This window comes from Gouania willdenowi, chromosome 7, assembly GCF_900634775.1.
Source record: "Gouania willdenowi chromosome 7, fGouWil2.1, whole genome shotgun sequence".
In the NCBI taxonomy this organism is placed as follows: Eukaryota; Metazoa; Chordata; class Actinopteri; order Blenniiformes; family Gobiesocidae; genus Gouania; species Gouania willdenowi.
Window position 1 is genome coordinate 23,666,930 of NC_041050.1, and position 21,143 is coordinate 23,688,072.

The 21,143-nt window shown below is 39.7% G+C and overlaps 1 protein-coding gene across 1 annotated transcript; it reads left to right on the forward strand.

Annotated features, from left to right (window-relative positions):
- The first annotated feature begins 5,489 nt into the window (after window positions 1-5,489).
- Window positions 5,490-20,525, forward strand: LOC114466731 (pancreatic progenitor cell differentiation and proliferation factor B-like). Its single transcript, XM_028452417.1, has 5 exons — window positions 5,490-5,723; window positions 14,872-14,956; window positions 17,465-17,542; window positions 20,076-20,169; window positions 20,230-20,525. Exons 2-5 carry the CDS (start codon window positions 14,902-14,904, stop codon window positions 20,405-20,407), a joined length of 405 nt encoding a protein of 134 aa, XP_028308218.1. The 5' UTR covers window positions 5,490-5,723; window positions 14,872-14,901; the 3' UTR covers window positions 20,408-20,525.
- The last annotated feature ends 618 nt before the right edge of the window (window positions 20,526-21,143 follow it).

Here is a 21,143-nt window from a genome sequence, read left to right on the forward strand (position 1 = left end):
CCGCTACTGCAAAACCCATGAGCCGCCCCCGGGCCCGAAGAAGCAGTCGGGCCAGCAGAAAGAGCGAGAGATCTAGGGGCCCCCGGCGACCACCCCACGGCCAAGCAGCCCCCCGAACGCCCCCAAGGTCCCAAGCCGAGAGGCTGCCATTGCCCCCCCCATACACACCCGAAAAGCCCCCAAGGAGCCAAGGACCCAGCGCACCACGCCACCGACTCCAACCCCCAACCCCCAGGCCCCCCACCCCCCCACCACCACCCACACCCCCGCGCCCAGCCCCCCGAGGGGAGGGCCCAGAGAGCCCCCCACCCGAGACCCCAGCGGAGGAGCCAAAGCCCACGCCCAGCAGACAACCAGAGCCACGCCGAACGGGCAGCCGGCGGGCACCCGCCGGTGAGCCCAGAGCCAGCAGGGACCCGACCCCAGGCCAGGAGGACCCGGAATGGATGCAGCACCAGGAGCAGCCCGCCCAGGGCGAACGACTTAAAAATAGTGTTGGATGAATATAATAAAATGGGAGCAGGTCGTTAATGAAGAAAACATATTCTGTGATCAGTGGGAGGGGCCTATAATGTAACTGAAAAATCCTTCCCCATCACATTCTAAATGCTGTATCTTGGCTATTTTTCAATGGATTCGCATCAAATTCACTGAGAGTGATTTTTAACTGGTTTTCCCTTTCATACTGGGTTTTTTCGACTGGCGCCATTTTGCACGCCACAATAGAAAAACCGCTATAACTCATATACAATGTTCAAACAGCCTCATATTTGATACACATGATGACTCTCGAGCCATAAACAAGAATCAATGTGAACATTACCCATAATGCTTTGCGTTCTCAGATTGCGCACGCCATATTAGAAAACTGTGATAACTCTCACATACAAAGTTCAAACAGTCTAATATTTGATACACAAAGGTTACCAACCCCGGCCACACTTTTGGACCCTACGACGCCGCTCGTAGCTTTAATTCTTTTTACATTCCATCATAACATGCTGTTCTGTTTCACACATCCCACACTGTTTACATTTTCCAACTTTATGTTTTCCTATCTCATTTAGTGTCCCATTTTCTCCATGTATGTCTAATCCCAAATTGTGCCATTTTAGTCTCTTTCTTCCAGATCCCTCCTAGCCTTCTACCCTCCCAAAGCTGTTTCTGTATTGCGAAAAGGTCTCTACTTGTATCCCGAATCTAGCAATATTCTTGCCACCTTTTTAGTTCATGTGTCCTAACTAGTGTTCTTCCCTCAGCTTTGCTCAACTGAACTCCAAATTCTACTATTTGTAAATTAAGCATGCTAAGCTAAAATATTCACATTCTCATTTCCTTCAAACATGAGCTGGAACCCAGACAAAACTCCCATTCCCTCCTGTTTTCTTGATTTTATATAGGGATGTCCCTTCCGATACGATACCGATATTGCCACCTTGATTACTGGCCAATACAGACATCGATCCGATGCGATATTGGCATGAATCCAGAGGAGTTGCACCAGGGTAGGCAAGTCAGGCAATTGCCTAGGACCCCAAGCTGAAGGGGGCCCCCGAGTGATGGCTGAGAGTCAATTTAAATGACAAAATAATGAAACTGCTTTGAGACACTGCAGCGACAGCGCATCGGAAATCCCCCGCACGGGCCCTTTCTGAGTAGTCACTGGCTAGTTCAGGGGTGGCCAATCCTGGTCCTCAAGAGCCACTATCCAGCATGTTTTAGATGTTTCCCTCTTCCAACACACCTGATTGAAATGACCAGGATTGTTATCAGGGTTCTGCAGAGCTTGATGATGAGTAACTCATTTGAATCAGCTTTTATGCTTGACGCAACAACGTGCTGCGCGTAAATGAGACGCACGGAATCCACATGAAACAGCGCATGTTGCATTTATACTTCGTGTGGCTTCCGCTACCAAACTGCAGGGGGCAGTGTATTACGAACACATGCCAACCACGGTACAAAAGTACAGTAGAAGAAGTAGTTGTTTACAACATGGCGGCGTCGGCTAGACTGTGTCTACTTCTATTTCTCCTCGAAGAAGAGGAAATTTGTTGTTGTTTGTTACTACTGAGACAGAAAAGAAAGCAAAGGTGGTCGACTTGTCCTTTAAATCGTAGGAGCCAACCTACCAGGAGCCATAGTCCCTGTACCACATGTGTTCCTGGCTGATGCTGCATTTCCTCTTCAACAAAACCTGATGCAGCAATTTCCAGGTATACTGTATATCTATTGGTGATCATGTTAAAAACATTTTTGTATGTCTGTTAACTGTTAACACAACATAATTCTTTTTATTTTTTTTTCCTTTTTTACCCAACATGGTTTTCTATTTTTCCATCTGTACTGTCTATCTTTATTGTGCAATTTCCTTTCTTGCAACATGATTTTCCCTTTTTCTGTCTGTACTGCATACAGGCCCATGTATGTATGTATTTCTATTTTTCTGCTGCTGAAATTCTACAAATTCCCACGGTGGGATAAAAAAAGGACATATCATCTCATCCTCATCTCATTGTACTTACAGGGAAAATCTCAGCGATGCCCAGCAAATCTACAACTACCACCAAGTACATGCCAGGAGGGTGATAGAGAACAGCTTCGGCATACTGGCAGCACGATGGCGAATCCTGGGACAATCGATGGAATTGGACACGGAAAACTGAAGGCCTGTGTAGTCCTGCACAATTATTTAAGCTGCACAGATGCTGCCAACTCCCCGGCAACCAGTTCCACTCCTCCCAGAATTCCAGCATGTCAGCAACAACACAGCCAAACAGAATGAGAGAAATACACAAAATTACCATAAAACTCTTTGTTCTTTCCTGTGATAATGCTCAGATCACTCATTATTTTAAATGCTGACATTAATGTTGATCATGTGACCCTCCGATCAAACAAAGGCGTTTTTGTGGCCCTGCTGTGATAAAAGTTGTCTACCTCTGATATAAGTAAAGAACATTGTTAAAAACACTTGCCACCACTAAAAGTAGGAGACTCTGGTGAGGACACATCTGAAGAGACTGAAGGCAGCTATGATTTTCCACGCGGCTCTTCGGTGTAGTTAGAAAAATGTGGAGGCACTCTAGGCGCAAATGTTTCAGCTTCAACATACTGGCAGCACGATGGCTAATCCTGGGACGACCGATGGATTTCCACCCACGGAAAACTGAAGGCATGTGAAGCCCTGCACAATTATTTAAGCAGCACAGATGCTGCCAACTCCCCAGCAACCAGTTCCATCCCTCCCAGGTTCACAGACTCTACACACACAGGGGTGATCATGTGACTGAAGAGTGGAGGGCAGTGGTAGCCGGCCACAACAACTTGTTGGACATTGGCCTTTTCAGAAAAGCACTCTCAACTCCAAATGATCTCAAGTCATTGTTCCTGACACCACAGGAACTTGTTCCCTGGCAGGACAATGTAATCAGAAAAGGTATGCTGAACAGGAATGAAGAAAATACAGGACTGTAGTGAATTTAAAATACAAAACTGTTTTTATTGCAACACAAGAACAACAAAAGAAATAAAATATGCTAAAAAAGAATTGCACTTCTTTGTGACCTCTATTCTATTTTCTCATACAACACTTGGTAGAATGTATGTTTGACTGCGTCAACTTTGTGTGTGCTGGGATGATTACAGCATGTCAGCAACAACACAGTATTATATATATATATATATATATATATATATATATATATATATATATATATATATATATATATATATATATATATAATGTTATCCAAATAATATACACATGCAGAAAACAAGGGGGTTGTTATACAAGTATATACTGTAAGTCAGGCCACTTGCAGCCCTCGGTTTAATTTAATATGGCCCCCAAAGTAAATGTACAAAATGACAGAAAAATACACAACACATGAGCAAGAATAAATAAATAATAATAATAATAATAAAAATAGAATTACAACATTACAGGAAAATACAGTAAAAGATCAGAGAATCACAGAAAATACTCCAAACACAAAACTAATAGAAAAATGAATGAAACAACAGTAATACACAAAATTACTCAGAGTAAATATACAAAAATACAGAAGATGATAACAAAAGTACAGTATAAAAAGTATAAAAACTCTGTTCTTTCCAGGATTAATGCTCAGATCACTCATCATTCTAAATACTGACATTAATGTTGATCATGTGACCCTCCGATCAAACGCATTTTTGTGGCCCTGCTGTGATAAAAGTTGCTTACCTCTGATATAAGTAAAGAACAACATAAAAATCACTCGAGTTCAATAGGGGAAAAACGTCATTTGTGCGTACCTCGCGGATGCGTCAAGCATAAAACAGCCTTAAGCTTTCCTTCATGTCTAAAATGATGGAGAAAGTGGTTGCTAAGCAGCTAACCTCTTACATGGAACAGCATGATTTTAATGATAAATATCAATCTGGTTTTAGATCAATCCACTGTTTTTATTGTATCTGATGCCTCTTGGTCAGTTGATCCATGGTTTTAAAAATGTGTCTTAAGCATTTTTATGCTGATGATATCAAGTTGTACTGCTCCTTTAATGACTCAGAGTTTCACTTTTTATCTGAGTTTTTAGATTGTATATCCCGTATCAAAAACTGGTTGTTATCAAATTATCTCCAGATAAATTCAAACAAGACAGAAACTCTGATCATCGCTCCTGAAAAAAAGATCCCTCTGATTAAAAACTCCATGGGTGATCTGGGCTCATCTGTTAAAACCAGCCTCAGAAACCTTGGGGTTGTTTTTGATCAGTCCATGTCTTTGGAGGGACACTGTTGTCAATTGACTGGTTGGTCTGTCCCGTTATCTGCAGACCGGTGGATTGGTCTGGGGCACCCTTGGGTTTGGGGGTTGGGGTCGGTGGCGGTGTGTGCTGGATCCTCGGCTCCTTGGTGCTTTCTCGGGTATGTATGTGTGGGGCAGTGGCTGCCTCTTGTCTTTGTGTCTTGGGGACGTCTGGAGGGCTGCTCGGCCTTGGGGGGGTTGCTTGGGCTCCCTGGCCCCCGCTCTTTCTGCTAGCCTGGCTGCATCTTCGGATTCGGGGCAGCGCTTGATTTTGCACATACATCGGTCTACGATGCACTACATGCCTTGGACTGTGGGATAAAACTCGTAGTGGGCTTAACTTTAGACACGTTGATGCCAAATACCTGTTTTAGGTATATCTAAGCCTCACGCATACAACTTCTCATCTCACGCTCACTTTACAATAATAAACTCTTACCCACCCTTCCATTTTTCTAACTTGAATCTTTCCTCCCTGCAATTATTTTATCATATTAGTAATATTTATATACACATATCTCCTGCCATTCTGTACTGCGAGTTTTATTAGCTCATCTTGATTTGACATAAATAACAGCGTGCGTGCGTGTGTTCCACAATATTATGGGTGAGCAAACTGACCGGGACAAGATGGCGACTCCATTGGCCGACATCTAGCCTACATATATATGTCTATAGCAAAACCTCTATATGGCTCTGCGTATGCCTCGCCAACTCAGGCAGCGTCGTGACGTCAGAGCCCTACTATAAAAGCTTCGCGTCTCCGTCCGCTCAGCAGAAGGAAGAGGTTTTACAAATAGTCGAGGACTTTGGAAGGTTACGTTTACCCGAAACTTGTTTTCAAATGGGCCCCGTCGCCTAGCGTTTACTCCCTCAACCTCGCCGACTGAGTTGAATCGGGTGCTACTGAACATCGAGCCAGAAAGAGGTGAGCTTTCCCGGCTGTTGTGCTTTGTGTGTGTCCCTGTAACGTGTCGGTTCGACCCTCACATAACGGAACAACATGATTACCGACACGGTGGCCGTGAAAAACGACTGGTTTGAACCATTTAACGCTCAGCTGGAGGTCGATATACTCATTAAAGGTTTGTTGAAGCTGTGGATGTGCTCTGGTCGGTGTTTTAAAGCAGTTTTCTGTAAAAGAACAGAGAGCCAAGATGTCGGTTGGAGCAGCGAACGTCTCACGTAAACAAGACCCCTGAAAACACAAGGTGACGTCATTGTGGTGCTCCGACGAGACAGAAAACAAACGAAAAAACCTTTCTGTAATTTTAGGATTGATTCGTTTTCTTACAATCTTGTCTTCCTTTTATGTATTTGTCATATTGTGATAGGTTTGCTTTTTTTTTAGTAATTGCTTCATAGGTCGATAGGTATAAAAACGTAAACAAGCTCATTCACTGTGTTGATATTTCCAACCTAACAGCGTTTGAATTGTTATTCCAGATATTTAATAGTGTTCATATTATTATCTCATTCAGTGCCAGCCATTTTCAGAATCTCTACCCCCCTCAGTGCCAGCCAGAGCATTTTGACTGATTTCAAAAGACCCCCAGAATATTTTGTACTATGACAATCTGAAATCTAACACCAGATTCTGACAGATTCAAGTCTCTGCTTTCATCAAAAAAATGTTTGTTGCTTGTTTCGTTCTTCCGTATTCAGCAGTTGAACACAGCAAGTTTCACACAAATCGTCTGGCTTCAGAGCAAAAAGCTGAGAAAACAGGCTTTTTCTGAAAAAAATCTGTCAGTGATTTTGAAGCATTTTTTTCTCTCTTTACAGTATTGGCAAATATAACATCTGTACATTGGTTTCCTTCTAAAAAAAAAAAAAAAAAAGCATAACACTGAGATGATGCTTTTGATGGCAAAATTATTATTTTGCTATCTGGCTCATAGTTAAATGTTTTGCTTACTGTATTTTGTATCTGCTCCCCCGTCAATCACACACGTAACTTCTCTTCCGCCCAACGTGCACAGATGACCCGTTTGGCCCGATTAGTTGATGGTTTTATCTCACGATCGAAACATTATCGATTATTCACTCTGGTCCACACATGTTCTGTGTCAGTATGTGGTGCTGTGAGCTGCTGGATACTTTACAATATCACTTCATAGTGCCATAATCTCCCTTGTCCCTGCTTTTCCCTTCTTAGCTAATGGTAGCATCATGGCTAATCTAGGGTGTGCTGTTGACACCTTTAGGGCACCAGTTGGTCACTACATCAACAGAGAAGCTTTATAATCACAGTAGAACTGTGTATCTCAGCAACTTCCGTGAAAAAACACAATTGACGTAATATTACGTCAGTGGCACTGAGTGAATTAATATTACACATAATCAGACTCGAGGAGGTGTCCACGGTTTTCCGCAGATGTCACTTACGGCCAATCCAAGCACTTTTAAAAACTGATGGGAGCATTTCAGCAGCAGTATGGAAGCAAGGGCAGTGCCATCGCCTCCACACCGGTTTCCCCTGGTTGACGAAAACACAGACTACCTGGATCTCCAGTGTACAAAATGTATTACCCTACCCGGGAATGATGCACATATCCGAGCGCTTTTGTGAAACCGATGAGAGAAGCAATATTTAAGGTGCCATATGTAGAATTATTGTGAATTTTCAACTTTTAAATATGTCTGAAATACCTAAAATCAAAATTTGAGTGTTAAACATGACCTTAGCTGCCATGCGATTTTCTTTTTTTTAAGATTACACAGTTGTATATACATTAATAAATATTGCCAACCTGTAGTACATTTTTTTTCACCAGTTGGGTGAGTATAAGCCTATTTACAGCAGAGCCATCACTGAACTAGGCCATCTCGGGCATGAACAAATTTTTCTTAGCCTCTGCTGGGAGCAGGGTTACCTGGAGGTGAAATACTTGAAGATGTCGTGTTCTGAGATAATTATAGACGTGCATCATCCCGTTGATGCCTTGTGAGCTTGAGAGTGATGGATTCTTCTTCTTTTTAATTTCCGGCAGACTAGAGGCTTTAAAGGTATATTGCCTCCTGGTGGTAGCAGAAATTGCTTGCAAATTCTACATATGGCCCTTTTAAAGCAATCGACTTGCTCTGCTTCCTACTCCTGTATTATCTCTACTAATACAGTGTGCCGCGTAGCCGTAGGTACACATTCACAGTCAGCATGCCTCAAGTACAACTGTTTCAGTGGGAACTTCCGGTTTACAAAATAAGTCAGTAGGAGCAATGTTATTAGAATGTTACATTTTAACAACATCTCATCAGAGCTACAGAAGATAGGATAATTGAAATTAAGTTAATTTAAACTAAGTTGATCAAAACTTAATGAATAAACCTGATCAGATTCAGTCAACCACTGATCCCTGAGAGGAAATTGGGTGACATAAATGCTGTTATCATATATCTTTAGTCAGAATAATCCATGTCACTACAACTTATATTTACCTTTTAATTGTATCTTGCTTTATTTTTTATGATAAATGTTTCTAAAAAAAAACAGAATTAAAAAAAATTAAAGTGGAAAAAACGGAATTTGGGAAAAAATAAAACGGAATTTTGAAAAAAAATGGATTTTATTGGGCCCTGTATGGGACATGCGCATGATGAATTGATGAATAAAGTTTGCACTGTTGTTTGATGGACTTAAGCAAATGGATAATAATTGTCCCCTTTAGACCCTGCTTTGGCAAGAAAAATTAATTTTACACAAATATGTCATGTACATCCAGCATACTACCATAGAGAAGATACACATAAAACAGGTGGGTTTTACACCAAAGGCGCCCCTCAGCAGATTGTTCTCATATTGTGCCTGTGGCGCCAATGGAGCGTGTAATCTAACAGCCTCACGCACTTCCATACATGCTTTTGCTTTGCTTTTCCTTATTTACCATAAGGTGTGCATCAGGTTATAAACATGTGGTGAAAATATCAGCATTTATAATCTTTCCCTGTCGGTTATAGTAGTAGTAGTAGTAGTAATAGTAGTAAAGGACTCTCAAATTTTGAACTCAGTTCAGAGTGAGACTTTGGCTGCAGCGACACATAAATATCGTACAAACAAAACTGTTTAGTTAGCATTTAACATTTCTTAGTGCAGGGGTGCTTATTGTTACACACACACACACACACACACACACACACACACACACACACACACAAATAAGAAAAATCTATACAAATACCGCTGCCTGAAAAGGGCCGATGTGGGTGCCCTTCAGACAACTCGGCCAATCAGAACAGGCAGGTAAGCGTATCGCTGTACTCGGGGTGCACGAAAATGTCCGTGTTTCAACTGATAAGTTTCCTTCAAAAAGGTCTAGTATGATGCTTTTTTCCCCCATCTCCGTTTGTTCTAAGAACCCCAACAGCATAGTTTTTGATTTTTTTTTTTTTTTTCCTCCAAACTCTCCTGTTTTCTGGAGTTTTAGCCATCTGAAAAGCCACTTTCAGAGCAATTCTCAAAACGGGCTGATTCGCAGCCTACTTATGCATATTCATGAATAGGCATGTCTGTAGGACTTTGACACCACCCACATCAGCGATCACTAGCAATTGTATTTTGCTATGCGCACACTTGTTGTTGTTTTCAGCCAAAAAACTACACATTAAAGTAAAACACATGGCTATTGAAGCAGCTATTGTGATTTTGAGTTAGAGAAGTGTGTGCGCGTTGCTGCAGAACCAGAGCAGCAGCAGCTCCTCCTTTCCACACACAAACACAGCCAGACTCTCTCCTTTCCGCTTATTGCACTCCGTCGTCCATCACCGCATCAAAGTTGGGAGCAGTCCAATTCCACAATTTACATATATGGCAATAAAGTAGGGGTGTAAATCACCAGCTTCATCACGATATGATACGATGTCGATATGTTTGGATGACGATACGATGTTTGCCGATATCACAAAGTCTGTCACGATATGATTTCGATTCACAAGCCTGTGATTGATATGTCATTCATATGCCCATCTCACACAATCATTTATAGAGGTGTCCCTATTCGATATCAGCCAGAAGACAAATATTGTGTTTTATAGGCCTGCATGTAAAATCACTGATATAAGCTCTTTGATTAAAAATAAATTCCGCTCCAGCACTTCTATTCATAGGTGACTGTGTTTCACAATCCAACAAAGTAACCTACTGTTGCTGACTGTTGTTCTCTGTTTGAGTAACATCACTTGATCAAGCCTTTTCAAACATTCCACACTACAAAATAAGTAATAAAAGTATGTATGATTCGTGCTGATATTGTATCGGATCAATATCGGTATCGGCCGATACGCAAGGCGGTATCATATCGGAAGTGAAAAAGCTGTATCGGGACATCCCTAATCATTTGCATGTATATCAACTCCCAAAAAACAACTGATTTGACCATTTATTTCACGTATCAGGCATTAAATTAACAATATAAATCCTAGAGCTGCACGATTTTGACAAAAAACCTAATTGCAATTTTTCTGACATTGCGATTTCGATTCAGTTTACAATTTTTAAAAATATTTTATTCATTAAATTGCGTATGCGTTTTTTCTCCAAATTCTGTTTTCCACATAATTTTTTTAAAATTCCATTTTTTTTTTAATTTTTAGAAATATTAATCAATTTTGTCAGAAAATATTCGTTTTTAACTCCTGTGAGGAAATGAAATACTAATAAACAAAAATAATATAATTAAACAAAAGTATGTCAAAAATAAAGCAAGATAAAATGAAGTTCTACTGTAAGGAAACTAAATTAATACTAATAAAAATGAAACTATAATTAAACAAAAATAAAAATGTAATGTTTTTAATTATTCATGTCAAGATTTAAGAGAGCAGCATTGTTACTCAATTTCCCCCCAGGAATCAATGGTTTACTGAATCTGAGCAGGTTTGTTAATTCAGTTTTGATCAACTTAACCTAACCATAACCTAATTTAATTAATCCTGATGACATCATTCCAGACCGTAATGATTAAACAAAAATAAATGTGCAAGATGCGTCATGTTTAAGAAGTGTTTTTTCACCACAAGGGGCTATAATATTTTAAAGTATCGGAAGTTATCATTAATCTTTGATGTTTAAGGGTGCTTTCACACATGCCTCTTTGCTCCGCACCATGCTTCGCTTACTCGGATACTCAGTCTTTTTGCGATATGTGAAAGGTCACTGGAACTCTGGTGCGGAGCAAACAAACGAACTCTGGTCCGCTGAAAAATGTCTTGGTTTGGCTCAAGCGAAACATGGTGCGGTCTTTAATCATGTGAGAAAGCAACCAGGACCAAATATAGGACTTTACATTGAAGCGCAATTGTAACGGAGCAACTCCATCAGTGACATAGCAGCAGTGGCTGCTCTGCAGGCCTGCCGTCATGGCAACAGGCACAAGCACACACTCACAACTCAGTGCTCGAGCACACAGCCACACACACAAATACCCATCCATCTGTCCATCCATCCATCCATACATCCATCCATTTTCACAGCTGCTTTGTCAGCACACAAATATTTCCTCACTCTCTTCCGTATTTCTCCCATATCATTCATTTATTTCACTCATCTCTGTTTCCTGAAACTGTTTACATGATCAGCGATGGCTGCACATTTGACTGCTGTTTTATCTGCGTATGTATTCTCATATCTTCACACATTACACATCCTTACCGGTAAGTTACCGGTGATCTGACAGCTCTGAGCGCTGACAGATGGAGACGAAGCAGAGTCATCTGTGTTTATGTAGAGCATTAGCTCAGGTTGTGGCATCGTGTGATAATGGTTTATTTTGAATTCTTATTAATGACTTTTCTGTGGGGATTGTTTTAGGATTTCCTCTGGAATACATACTGTACCAAGAGAGGCCAAATATAGGATGTGACGTCGCAACTGTCAATAGTGACAGGGCAGCGGCACATCGTCCCTGCAACACATACACACACAAAGAATTTCCAAAAAATGCACTTTTCTGACAGAAGTCTATGGAGGCTGAAGTCTGTCCAATTGGCGACCGACCGTTTTGCCTGCGTGACGTTGTTGAGAAAGTTTGGTGTGCTTGGTAAATAGAATGTCTGACCAAATTAAAATGCAACAAAGCACCGATTCCACAGGACTATATGTGTGAAGGCACCCTGACTCTACAATCCCTGGTATTAGTGGTCTAGTACACAACAACAGAACAACTTTTTCCACAGATCTGTAGCTCTGATGAGTTGTTTAAACGCTCTGAGCAGGTGAAGGCAATTAAAGCTGCTGCTGTTCTCACAGAGCACAGCAGTGCTACATGAGAAACGGATGAAGCCTTACAGACAAGTTAAAGTTAAGCGGGCACTGGTCTGCTCTGATATAAACTACGCAAATCATCCCTGACTCCTAAATCATTAAAATGATGGAGACTGAAGAAAAAACTTCCAGCATTCTGAGGTTAAGTTATCACAGTAGCAGGGCTCTACACTAACTTTTCCAGTGGTGACACTGGTGCAACCAACTTTGGTTTGGTGTCCAACTTTGGTCGCACCAGCACAGAATTTGTTCGCACCCTTTTTTTGAATGCTGATGAATAGTTGACTTAACTGGTGTACCGTAGTTTTGTATGAAGTAAAGATTGACAATGACTTGAGATATTTGCAAAATGTTTTTAGATTTTAGTGACAATATTAAGTTTTTCTGCAACATGCAGTGGCTGCAATCACAGGTTTTTTCTTTTATATACATTAATTTAATTTAAAAGAAGACGTAAACAGGTTACATGTATTCTGTTTTTTTTTGTTTTTTTGTAGAAAGGCTGTACTTGAATTACCTTAACCGTAACATAACTGAGCACCTGCATTGCTTCACCCCATGGAATTAAATTCAGATGGTCCAGCTCGTATAGTAGGGTCTCCTAACCCTCTTCCCCTGATCAGGGGTCTGCAACCTTTACAAGGAAACATTTTGCCTCATCTCACCTGGATTAAAGTCCTCCTGGAGCCGAAAAAAATACGTTCTCAATGAAGACAATACAGTGAATTAAATTATATACAGTTAAATTTATATAGAACAATGTTTCATTTTATATGATTTGATTTATAATGATCATGTATATGGAAACTTAAAAACAGTTTAAAATAACATAAATTGACATCAAGAAATAAAACAGTATCTTGCATCTTCAAATTCTTACAGTTACCATGAACACACTGTTATATATATATATATATATATATATATATAAAAGTATTTTTTTTAGTTAATGTATTTGAAAGGCTACAAAAAGTAACTTGAATTTGATAACACATGGTCATGTGGTCATCACATGCTACTTGCTCATTTCTTGCCACACATAAAGTATGCATATTTAACTGGCACATTGGTTTTTAAATGAATCTGTTCCCACACAATTAAAATCTCTATTTTCTTCCAGAATAGTGTTTTTGTTGGTTTAATTATCTTACCAGGGATTTAAAACTTAAGGATAGTCACAGGTGCAGGAAAAGTTGATGGTCTGTAGATGTAGCAGGAGGTGAAGTAGGAAGGTGCTGAGTCATTGGACAACGTGATTTACTTTTAGATTAACAAATTGTTATATCTTGATTTTATTTGTCATTAATCAGTAATAGCCTCTGTTAAAAAGATAACTATTTCAATAGTTTTTTAAGCCATAGGGACTCAGAGCCATTGCAAAAGAGTCAAAGGGCCACATTAGGCCATAGAACTGCAGGTTGCAGACCGCTGCTCTGAGAGAACCACAGCTGAACATCTGGCCTGGCATCCTAGTCCATCAGTTCTGACCCCTCGATGCTGATTCTGATGAGCGTGCCGTTCTCGGGATACTTCTGCATCTTCTTCGTTGGTGTATTATAGCATTTGGCTCCACATTTAGGAAGCGCCAGCGGGGCATTACTGGTCGTCGACCCTGGGAGGCAGCAGGGGTTGCAAGGCTTTGTTTTTGCGTGGCATTTGCTACGTTATTCCACCTTCCCTGCGCAAGAAATAGTGGCATGGAAGTACAGACATGCTATGTGAATTTCAAAATAAAGGCGTATCTTTAAGATGACGATGTTTTAATTTTGCATTGTTGTAATTGGATTGTTAATTAATTAATCGATGTATCTATGTGGATCGATGTATTGTTACACCACTACAATAAAGTATAATATATATTTCATATTAAACTGCAGTTTTTGTTTTAGCAGTTAGATAGTTGGAGAGGGAGGAGCTCCCATTCTAGGAGGCGTGTATTATGTCCATGTTCCTCAGACTGCTTCTTATAACAGCCGCAAGCGCCTATGCGCCGGACCGGGGACCCCCGTTACACAGGGCTACAGAGAGCCAGGCTTTCAGCCACAATTTCTACTTTGTAGCCCCAAAATATTGCTCTAATTATGCCATTACACGGACATGCGCAGCCACGGCACAGGTCTTCGAGGTATGTACACCTCTTTGTACATCCAACATTCAAACACATACTCATTTGGCCATAATTGACAACTCTACTGAACCTCTTCTGAACTACACATATTTTCCTGCATATTTTTGACAAAGTTGTGATGATGATGATGATGATTCGGTGCAGACTCAGTTTTTTTTATTTTATATTACATATTTTTTCTTGTTAAATTGCAACTTTTTTATTGTAGTATTTTGACTTTTTTCTTGTGATGGTAATATTTTATTATTATCAATATTAATAAGTAGTTGCTTAAAGTTCAGTTGAGTAAACATCTGAGTGCTTTTACAAAAAAAGACTATAATAATCCAGATCACAAATGTCGATATGGAATATCAGCAAATATGTGCTGGATTTAATCTGATACGAGTCGTAGCATCAAACCCAGCTGAACCTTGATCAGTTTACTCCCATACAGTCTTGGTCCTAAACTGGATTCAGACCAGAGCTTCTCAACATGTGGGGTGAGGGTCTAGTTCAACCTTTCGATCGTGAAAAATTGTGTGTAAATACGAGATCTCGTCACAAAACATGCATCTACTTGGTGTCGGGTTACGATTTCAGCTTGATTTTGGTTGTGATAATGTGAAATGAGAAGCCTTGTGTCATTTCTGTTTGCACATGTTGCACAACACTTTATTTTATTCTCTCCTCTACTTTCATTCTCCTCAGGTTTCCATCACTGCAACCAGCAGCGGAAGAATGGCATCTATTCCAGCAGGAGGATCCCTGGTAGCAACCACTGGTTACTACCGAAGTGAGCTCACTGCCCATGTTCTACATTAGTTTAAACACTAAAAACAAACCTCACTATGTGTCTCCACTACTAAAAATGTTGGTTCAATTTAGATAATAATCTCAAAATTATTCTTTGTACAACCCTCCATAGGGCCCTATCAAATCTGTTTTATTTTTTCCCAAACTCTGTTTTCCACTTAAATTTTTTAAAATTTAGTTTTTTTTTTTTTAGAAATATCAATCCTTTTTTTTCATAAAATATCCATATTTAACTACTGTGAGGAAACAAAATAAATACTAATAAATAAATGAAAAACATAATTAAGCAAAGAAAAAAAGTGAGATACAATTAAAAGGTAGATATAAGTTGTAGTGACATGGATTGTTCTGACTGCTCCTTTGTAATTATTAATCAGTCATTTAAAGATGTATGAGGACAGCATTGTCACCCAATTTCCCCTCAAGGATCAATTTTTTACTGAGTTTTACAGGCACAGCAAAGTTAAAAGGGCACTGGTGGCTCTGTATTTAGGAGTCAGTGATGGTTTGTAGTGATGTAACGATTAATCGTAAGGCAAATCAATTCGTAGGTATCACGGTGCATATCGATACTCTAAAAATTGAATTGCAGTACTTTTTTTAACACCAGAGGTCGCTATCTATGTTTCCTTCGCTTTTTTGAACTACATCACTCACACGTGACATGCATGTTACTGGTACTGCTGTGCATTGCGCGCATCAAAACTGCAGGGGGCATTTCCAATAATCTATTAAGCCATGCATTTGTTTGTAATTACAAATTGGCAACCTAGAGAGTGACGTTGGACCTGACTTTGCCACGATTGGTCAGCTCATTGTAAGGAAGTAGCGTGGAAGAAAAAGCCTGATACAAACAGCACTCGTCATGTCAAAGATAATTTATCCACTCAGAAGCATAGGCGGCGGGCAGAATCGCCTACGACTCTTAAACATGTTCATAAATGATTCCTCCTCCCCTTTAGCACCGAAAGAATATCTGTAATATTACGTGAATATCTGTAAAAGTCACGTTTTTCTATTATCTCTGTCTGCTAGCATAGCATCTCTTCTTCACTGCTAGAATAGCTGCAGGCCAACAGACCACAGAATTACCAGCACCCTCTGCTGGTCCAAACAAATATCTAAAAAAAACCAGCAATTGTACTGTATTTACATCAAAGTCCAATTGTTGAGGCACAAAATACATTTTCAGTTGCACTTTTAAAAAGAAAGGGAACTATAATGCAGTTTTGCATTGTTTACTGTAGAACCATAATTTAAATTAATAGGCTTATTCTTCATTTGTATTGTTCCTTTATTTATTTCATTCAGGATTTATTTTTAGTTCAATTGCATTGTTTTGAATAGTTTATCAAGCGATTCTTTTGACAATAAAAAAATAAAATGAAAATACTACAGTATTTTCTAGTTTTTTCCTGAAAAAAATAAAGGAGTATTTTTCAGTCATCATTTGTCTAGAGTCCCATTTTGTAAAATAAATTGTGAGAGAATTGTATCGGGAGTTGAGTGAATCGTTACATCCCTAATGATTTGCATAATTTTTAGACAGTTTAGTATTTGTGGTGGTTTAGGCTGTGTTTAATGCAGCCATGACAGTAGGGGGGAGGGCGGTGCACCTCACGAGTGTTCCCCGGAACATTTTCCCATAAAAAACATTCCTTGCCTCACGGTGACAACATTTCATGTCGATTCTGTCCATTTTTGCGTTTAACCGTTTTCATAGGTCGATTCCTTGATTCCATTCGTGATTCCGTTAATGCAGATTTTATAGTTTATATTTAAACTAAAAAAAAAAATTAATATTTTATAGACAGGAAAACAAGGAGTTTTACCATTATTGTGCCCTAGTTTGGACATCAACGTATAAATAAAATATACACTCTGTAAGAAACAGACAATATCCAAGCATTAAGTGACAGCTGTCAATCTGTGCAGGATCCTAACTTTACATTTGGTTTTATGAACAATTTTAATTAATTTGAATAAATGTTGAATAGTTTGTGGGAAATTTAAGGATTTTAGAAAGATTGAGAGTTCTTTCAATACTTAGAAAACTGTGAGTCCTGCAAACATTGTGCAGTTTCTTTGATTTTGTGTATTTGGAGGGACTGGGATACCTACAGCTGAATGTGTTGGTTATGGTGATTCATGGATTTTGACTTCCTCCTGTGGGCCACATGGATGCTCTTAAGGGCTGGGTTTAGCCCACTAAGCTTTAGTTCGACACAGTAACAATATTTCTCTTACTTTTGTTTCTGTTTTCATGACATTTTAGCAATGGTTTGGATTTGTTGAGTTTTAACAGATCATCATTCTGTAGAGAGATAGAGGGAAGTTCTTTAATTGAAGAAAGGGCTTTAAAATGGAAATAATGTTATTAAACAGAACTTAATTGATAAATACTTTGTGTTGTTGGGATCAATGTATTAATTGTCACTGGAAAAGGATGAGCCATACTTCACATTAACCTGTTCTTTCTCCTCCTCAGGACGCATCGGCTCTACTTCAAGCAGCAGCTCCTGTGGCAGTTCAGATTACAGTGGAGAGGTCATTCCTCACCATCCAGGTTAGCCACAAACATCCCATGTTGTTTCACTATACATGCCACTTCATCATCTCTCCATCTTTGGGAAACATTGGGTTTAAAATGGTTAATGGAGAAATGTCAGATCTTTGTGTCGTGATAATCAAGGAATGTTTCTCATCCAATGGTAAACTTGTGAAAGGTCCAGCAGATCAACTCCACACTGTACAATGTGACTTACAAAGCATCAAACACAAGCAGCTCTGCAGATGATGAGGTTCAAATAGTGCAGTGAACCCAAACTGAGTCAAATCCATCTGGTAGAACCATCAGCTGTTAGTTAAAGCTCAGTGTATGAGAGGCTGTGAGCGCCTCTTGTTGGGTTTGCAGATCACGGAGTGACAAAATAAATAGACCTGTCCTCTTCCACACAAAGCTCTCATTGAGGCGTGTGTGTGCACAGCTCAGGCTGACTCAGCGCTGTCGTTGCAGAGGCAAATTTGTGTTGCTGTTTACTCCCACGTCTTGTAGGGCTGGGCAATATGGCCTTTTTAAAATATCTCGAAATTTTTCAAGCTATATACATTATATATCTCAATATTTTTCCCTTGCCTTGAGATGATGCTTTGATGCATACAATCAGACTAGAATGGCATTACTCAATATATATTAATATTTTCTCTGTGACATAATTGGGGTTTCCCCAAACTATTATAGCATAGTGTACTTGTTAGTTTATTTTTTTCAGAGTCAAACCCTAAAAATAAGGTAAGTAATTACAAATGTCACAGAGGTGTAGAGAACAATATCAAAATTTATCAAACAAATTGTGCATTTGTGCACATTTGAAAAACAACTTCAGCTGACCAAAGTGCTGTACAGTTTGTTTTTTTTTAATACAATTAACTATCAATTATTCATTTATTATTACTGACAATTGTTAATTTATCAGATACTATTATCCAAAGTATTATAGTATAACAGTTGCCACTACGAGCACATGCGCACACACACACACACGCTGTAATGATCGTCTTCTGAGGACTGTCCCTTTAAAAGCCATGGTAACGTAAGGTCAGAGTTGAGTCAGATCTGCTTTCTTCCTGATTTGTACTGAACGCATGGACAGAGCTTTGTTATTTTTCTGTTACCGTCCTGTTTGAAATTACATATAAGATGTTTGAGCTTTCCCTGCATACAATAAATGTGCAGTGTGACGGTAATGAGTTGTTTTGAGTCCTGTTTGTTATCAACCCGCAGAGACCTCAACCTCCAGCTCTCTGACAGCGCACACACACTCACTCCCGCACGCACTTACTCACTCTCACACAGTGACACTCTGAAGCCAAACCATTTCCAAATTACTTAACTATCATAATTCCTTTTTTTACTAACCAACTCTTTGTTGGCAACTCTGTTTAAATGTTGTCGCTGCAGAGGTGAGTGAGTGGAGGAGGGGGGTGTTTCATCAGTGCATGTGTGTGTTGAGTTTGTCACTTGAATTATATCGATATTACAATATAGTTGTATGCTATAACTCCTAAAGAAATATATCGATATTTATTAAAATCTAGATATATTGCCCAGCCCTACATCTTGGTGCGATGAGTTGAGCCTTGCCTCAGCGTTGGCGTCATGCTGTTGACTCAGCTTTGTGTTCACTCTCGTGCACATTCAGTGAGTCATTTACTGGAAACTCGGTGAAAGGTTGTGGATATAGGATGGTTTGATGGTCCAGCACAAAGACAGTGTTTGTATCTAATGCAATTAAAGAATGAATATTTGAAAAGAAAGTAATCTACTGATGAAAGTTTAAGCTAAGAGCTTTTAGGGATGGTACCTTTCACATTTGAAGCTATACTTAGTACTTGGAACAAATAACTTCAACAAATATATTAAACCAACACGTTTTATTGTAGCAACATTTGTTTCACAAATGTCTTAATCATGAACTACTGTATTTTTAAAGTTGAGGGTGCAGCCAATGTAGCGGTGCGTTTTATGTGGATATTTTTAAGTGAGTCTCTCACACGTGTCGAGTGAAAGCGGGTGTCAAGAGGCAAAATTTTACTGATAATCATCCCTGCAGCGGAATGACTGAAGTGGAACAGCCACTGAACATCACGGTGAACTGAACATTCAAAAATGAGCTTCGGATAATGTAGGAAAAGTGAAAGCTCTCGTACCTTTAATAACTCAGGACTGATGAGACGTGCTCCGTATCCAAGTGGAGGGAGCAAGTAAAAACAGAAGATAAAAACCAATGTGCAAATGGCCAGTGTTGGGAAGGTTGCATTTCAAGGTCCCAGAGTGCGTAACTGGGATGTAGGCGCACAGCGACTGACTTAAGTACAGGCGGAGAATAGCGTGCAGCCAAAAACGGCATGGGAGAATAGAGCCTATTTATTAATTTGGGGATTAATAAATAAAACATGAAAAACTAGATGAAAGAAATATTAGTAGTGATGAATTGATAACAACACAATGGTAGATAGATAATAATGGGATGTAAAATAAATGTTAATGTAGTTTATTTTAGTCATGAAATCTTTGATTTGGTGTCCTGTTCCCACAGGACTTCCCAAGCAGGACTCTGGACACTGGTGGTCCAGCTTCTTCTTCGGGAAGCAGCCAGGAATGACTCCGCTGACAGAGGAGGCACAGCAGAAGTAAGCAGAGCGCACACACACACGCACACTAGCTGTCCTCACTGTGTGTTCGTTGCTCAGGGCGGGGGCCACGGGGACTGTGGTCACCAATGGTCAAATCACGTGTGTCGCCCAGGAGATGGTGATGCAGCGGCAGGCGAGCGAGAGCAGCGAGGCAGGGAGCCCAACGACGCCCTCATCACTGCCACTCACCGCCACCACCGAGGGAAGAGTCACGCCAACCACCAACGCTAGGTGACGGGAGCGTCCCAGTTTCCATTTTTTTTAATTCCATTATTCCGTTTCCTTTGCTTCCCCTTAACATCTGTTTCCAACATGATGACCAAAAAATGTATTAAAAAAAAAAGTGAAGATGACACTAATATGTTCCTGTTTTCTAACATTTGTACTGTTTGTGTGTTACACTGTGGTGCGTGAACACACGACACACACATGCGCATTACTTTTTTCCACTGTGTAAAATCACAATAAAGTTGGCTGCAGCCTAAGGTTTACGATTTCTTTTTTTACTTATCAAAGTCATTCATATACACACAAACATGTTTAATATGTATTCAGAAAAATGAAAGGTAAAAATTAAACTGCAAAGTAACTTTAGTATTTCCCACATCATCTTGTTCAGCCCAACCCTTAGCCACGTATTAGGCTAACCTAAACAATTGTAGGATATTTGCCCTCCCAAAATATGAAAGACAATTTACAACTGATAAAATGTCTTAAATATTTACTAATTTATATTTATCTGAACAGTTTCTGATTAATGTGGACACAGATCTAAAACTACACAGACATGTAAAATAACAGAAAAACAAATGGACCGCAAGTCAGCAAATTTTATGAAAATGTTTCCTCTGGAGTAGAGTGAAGGTCTCTGACTATTTTGTTCCTCAAGGTTTCATATATAGTCGTTAAAGGTGGTCACTGTAGAGCTCAGATATCCGTTATCTTAAAGATAACTAAACACTCAAGTGGGA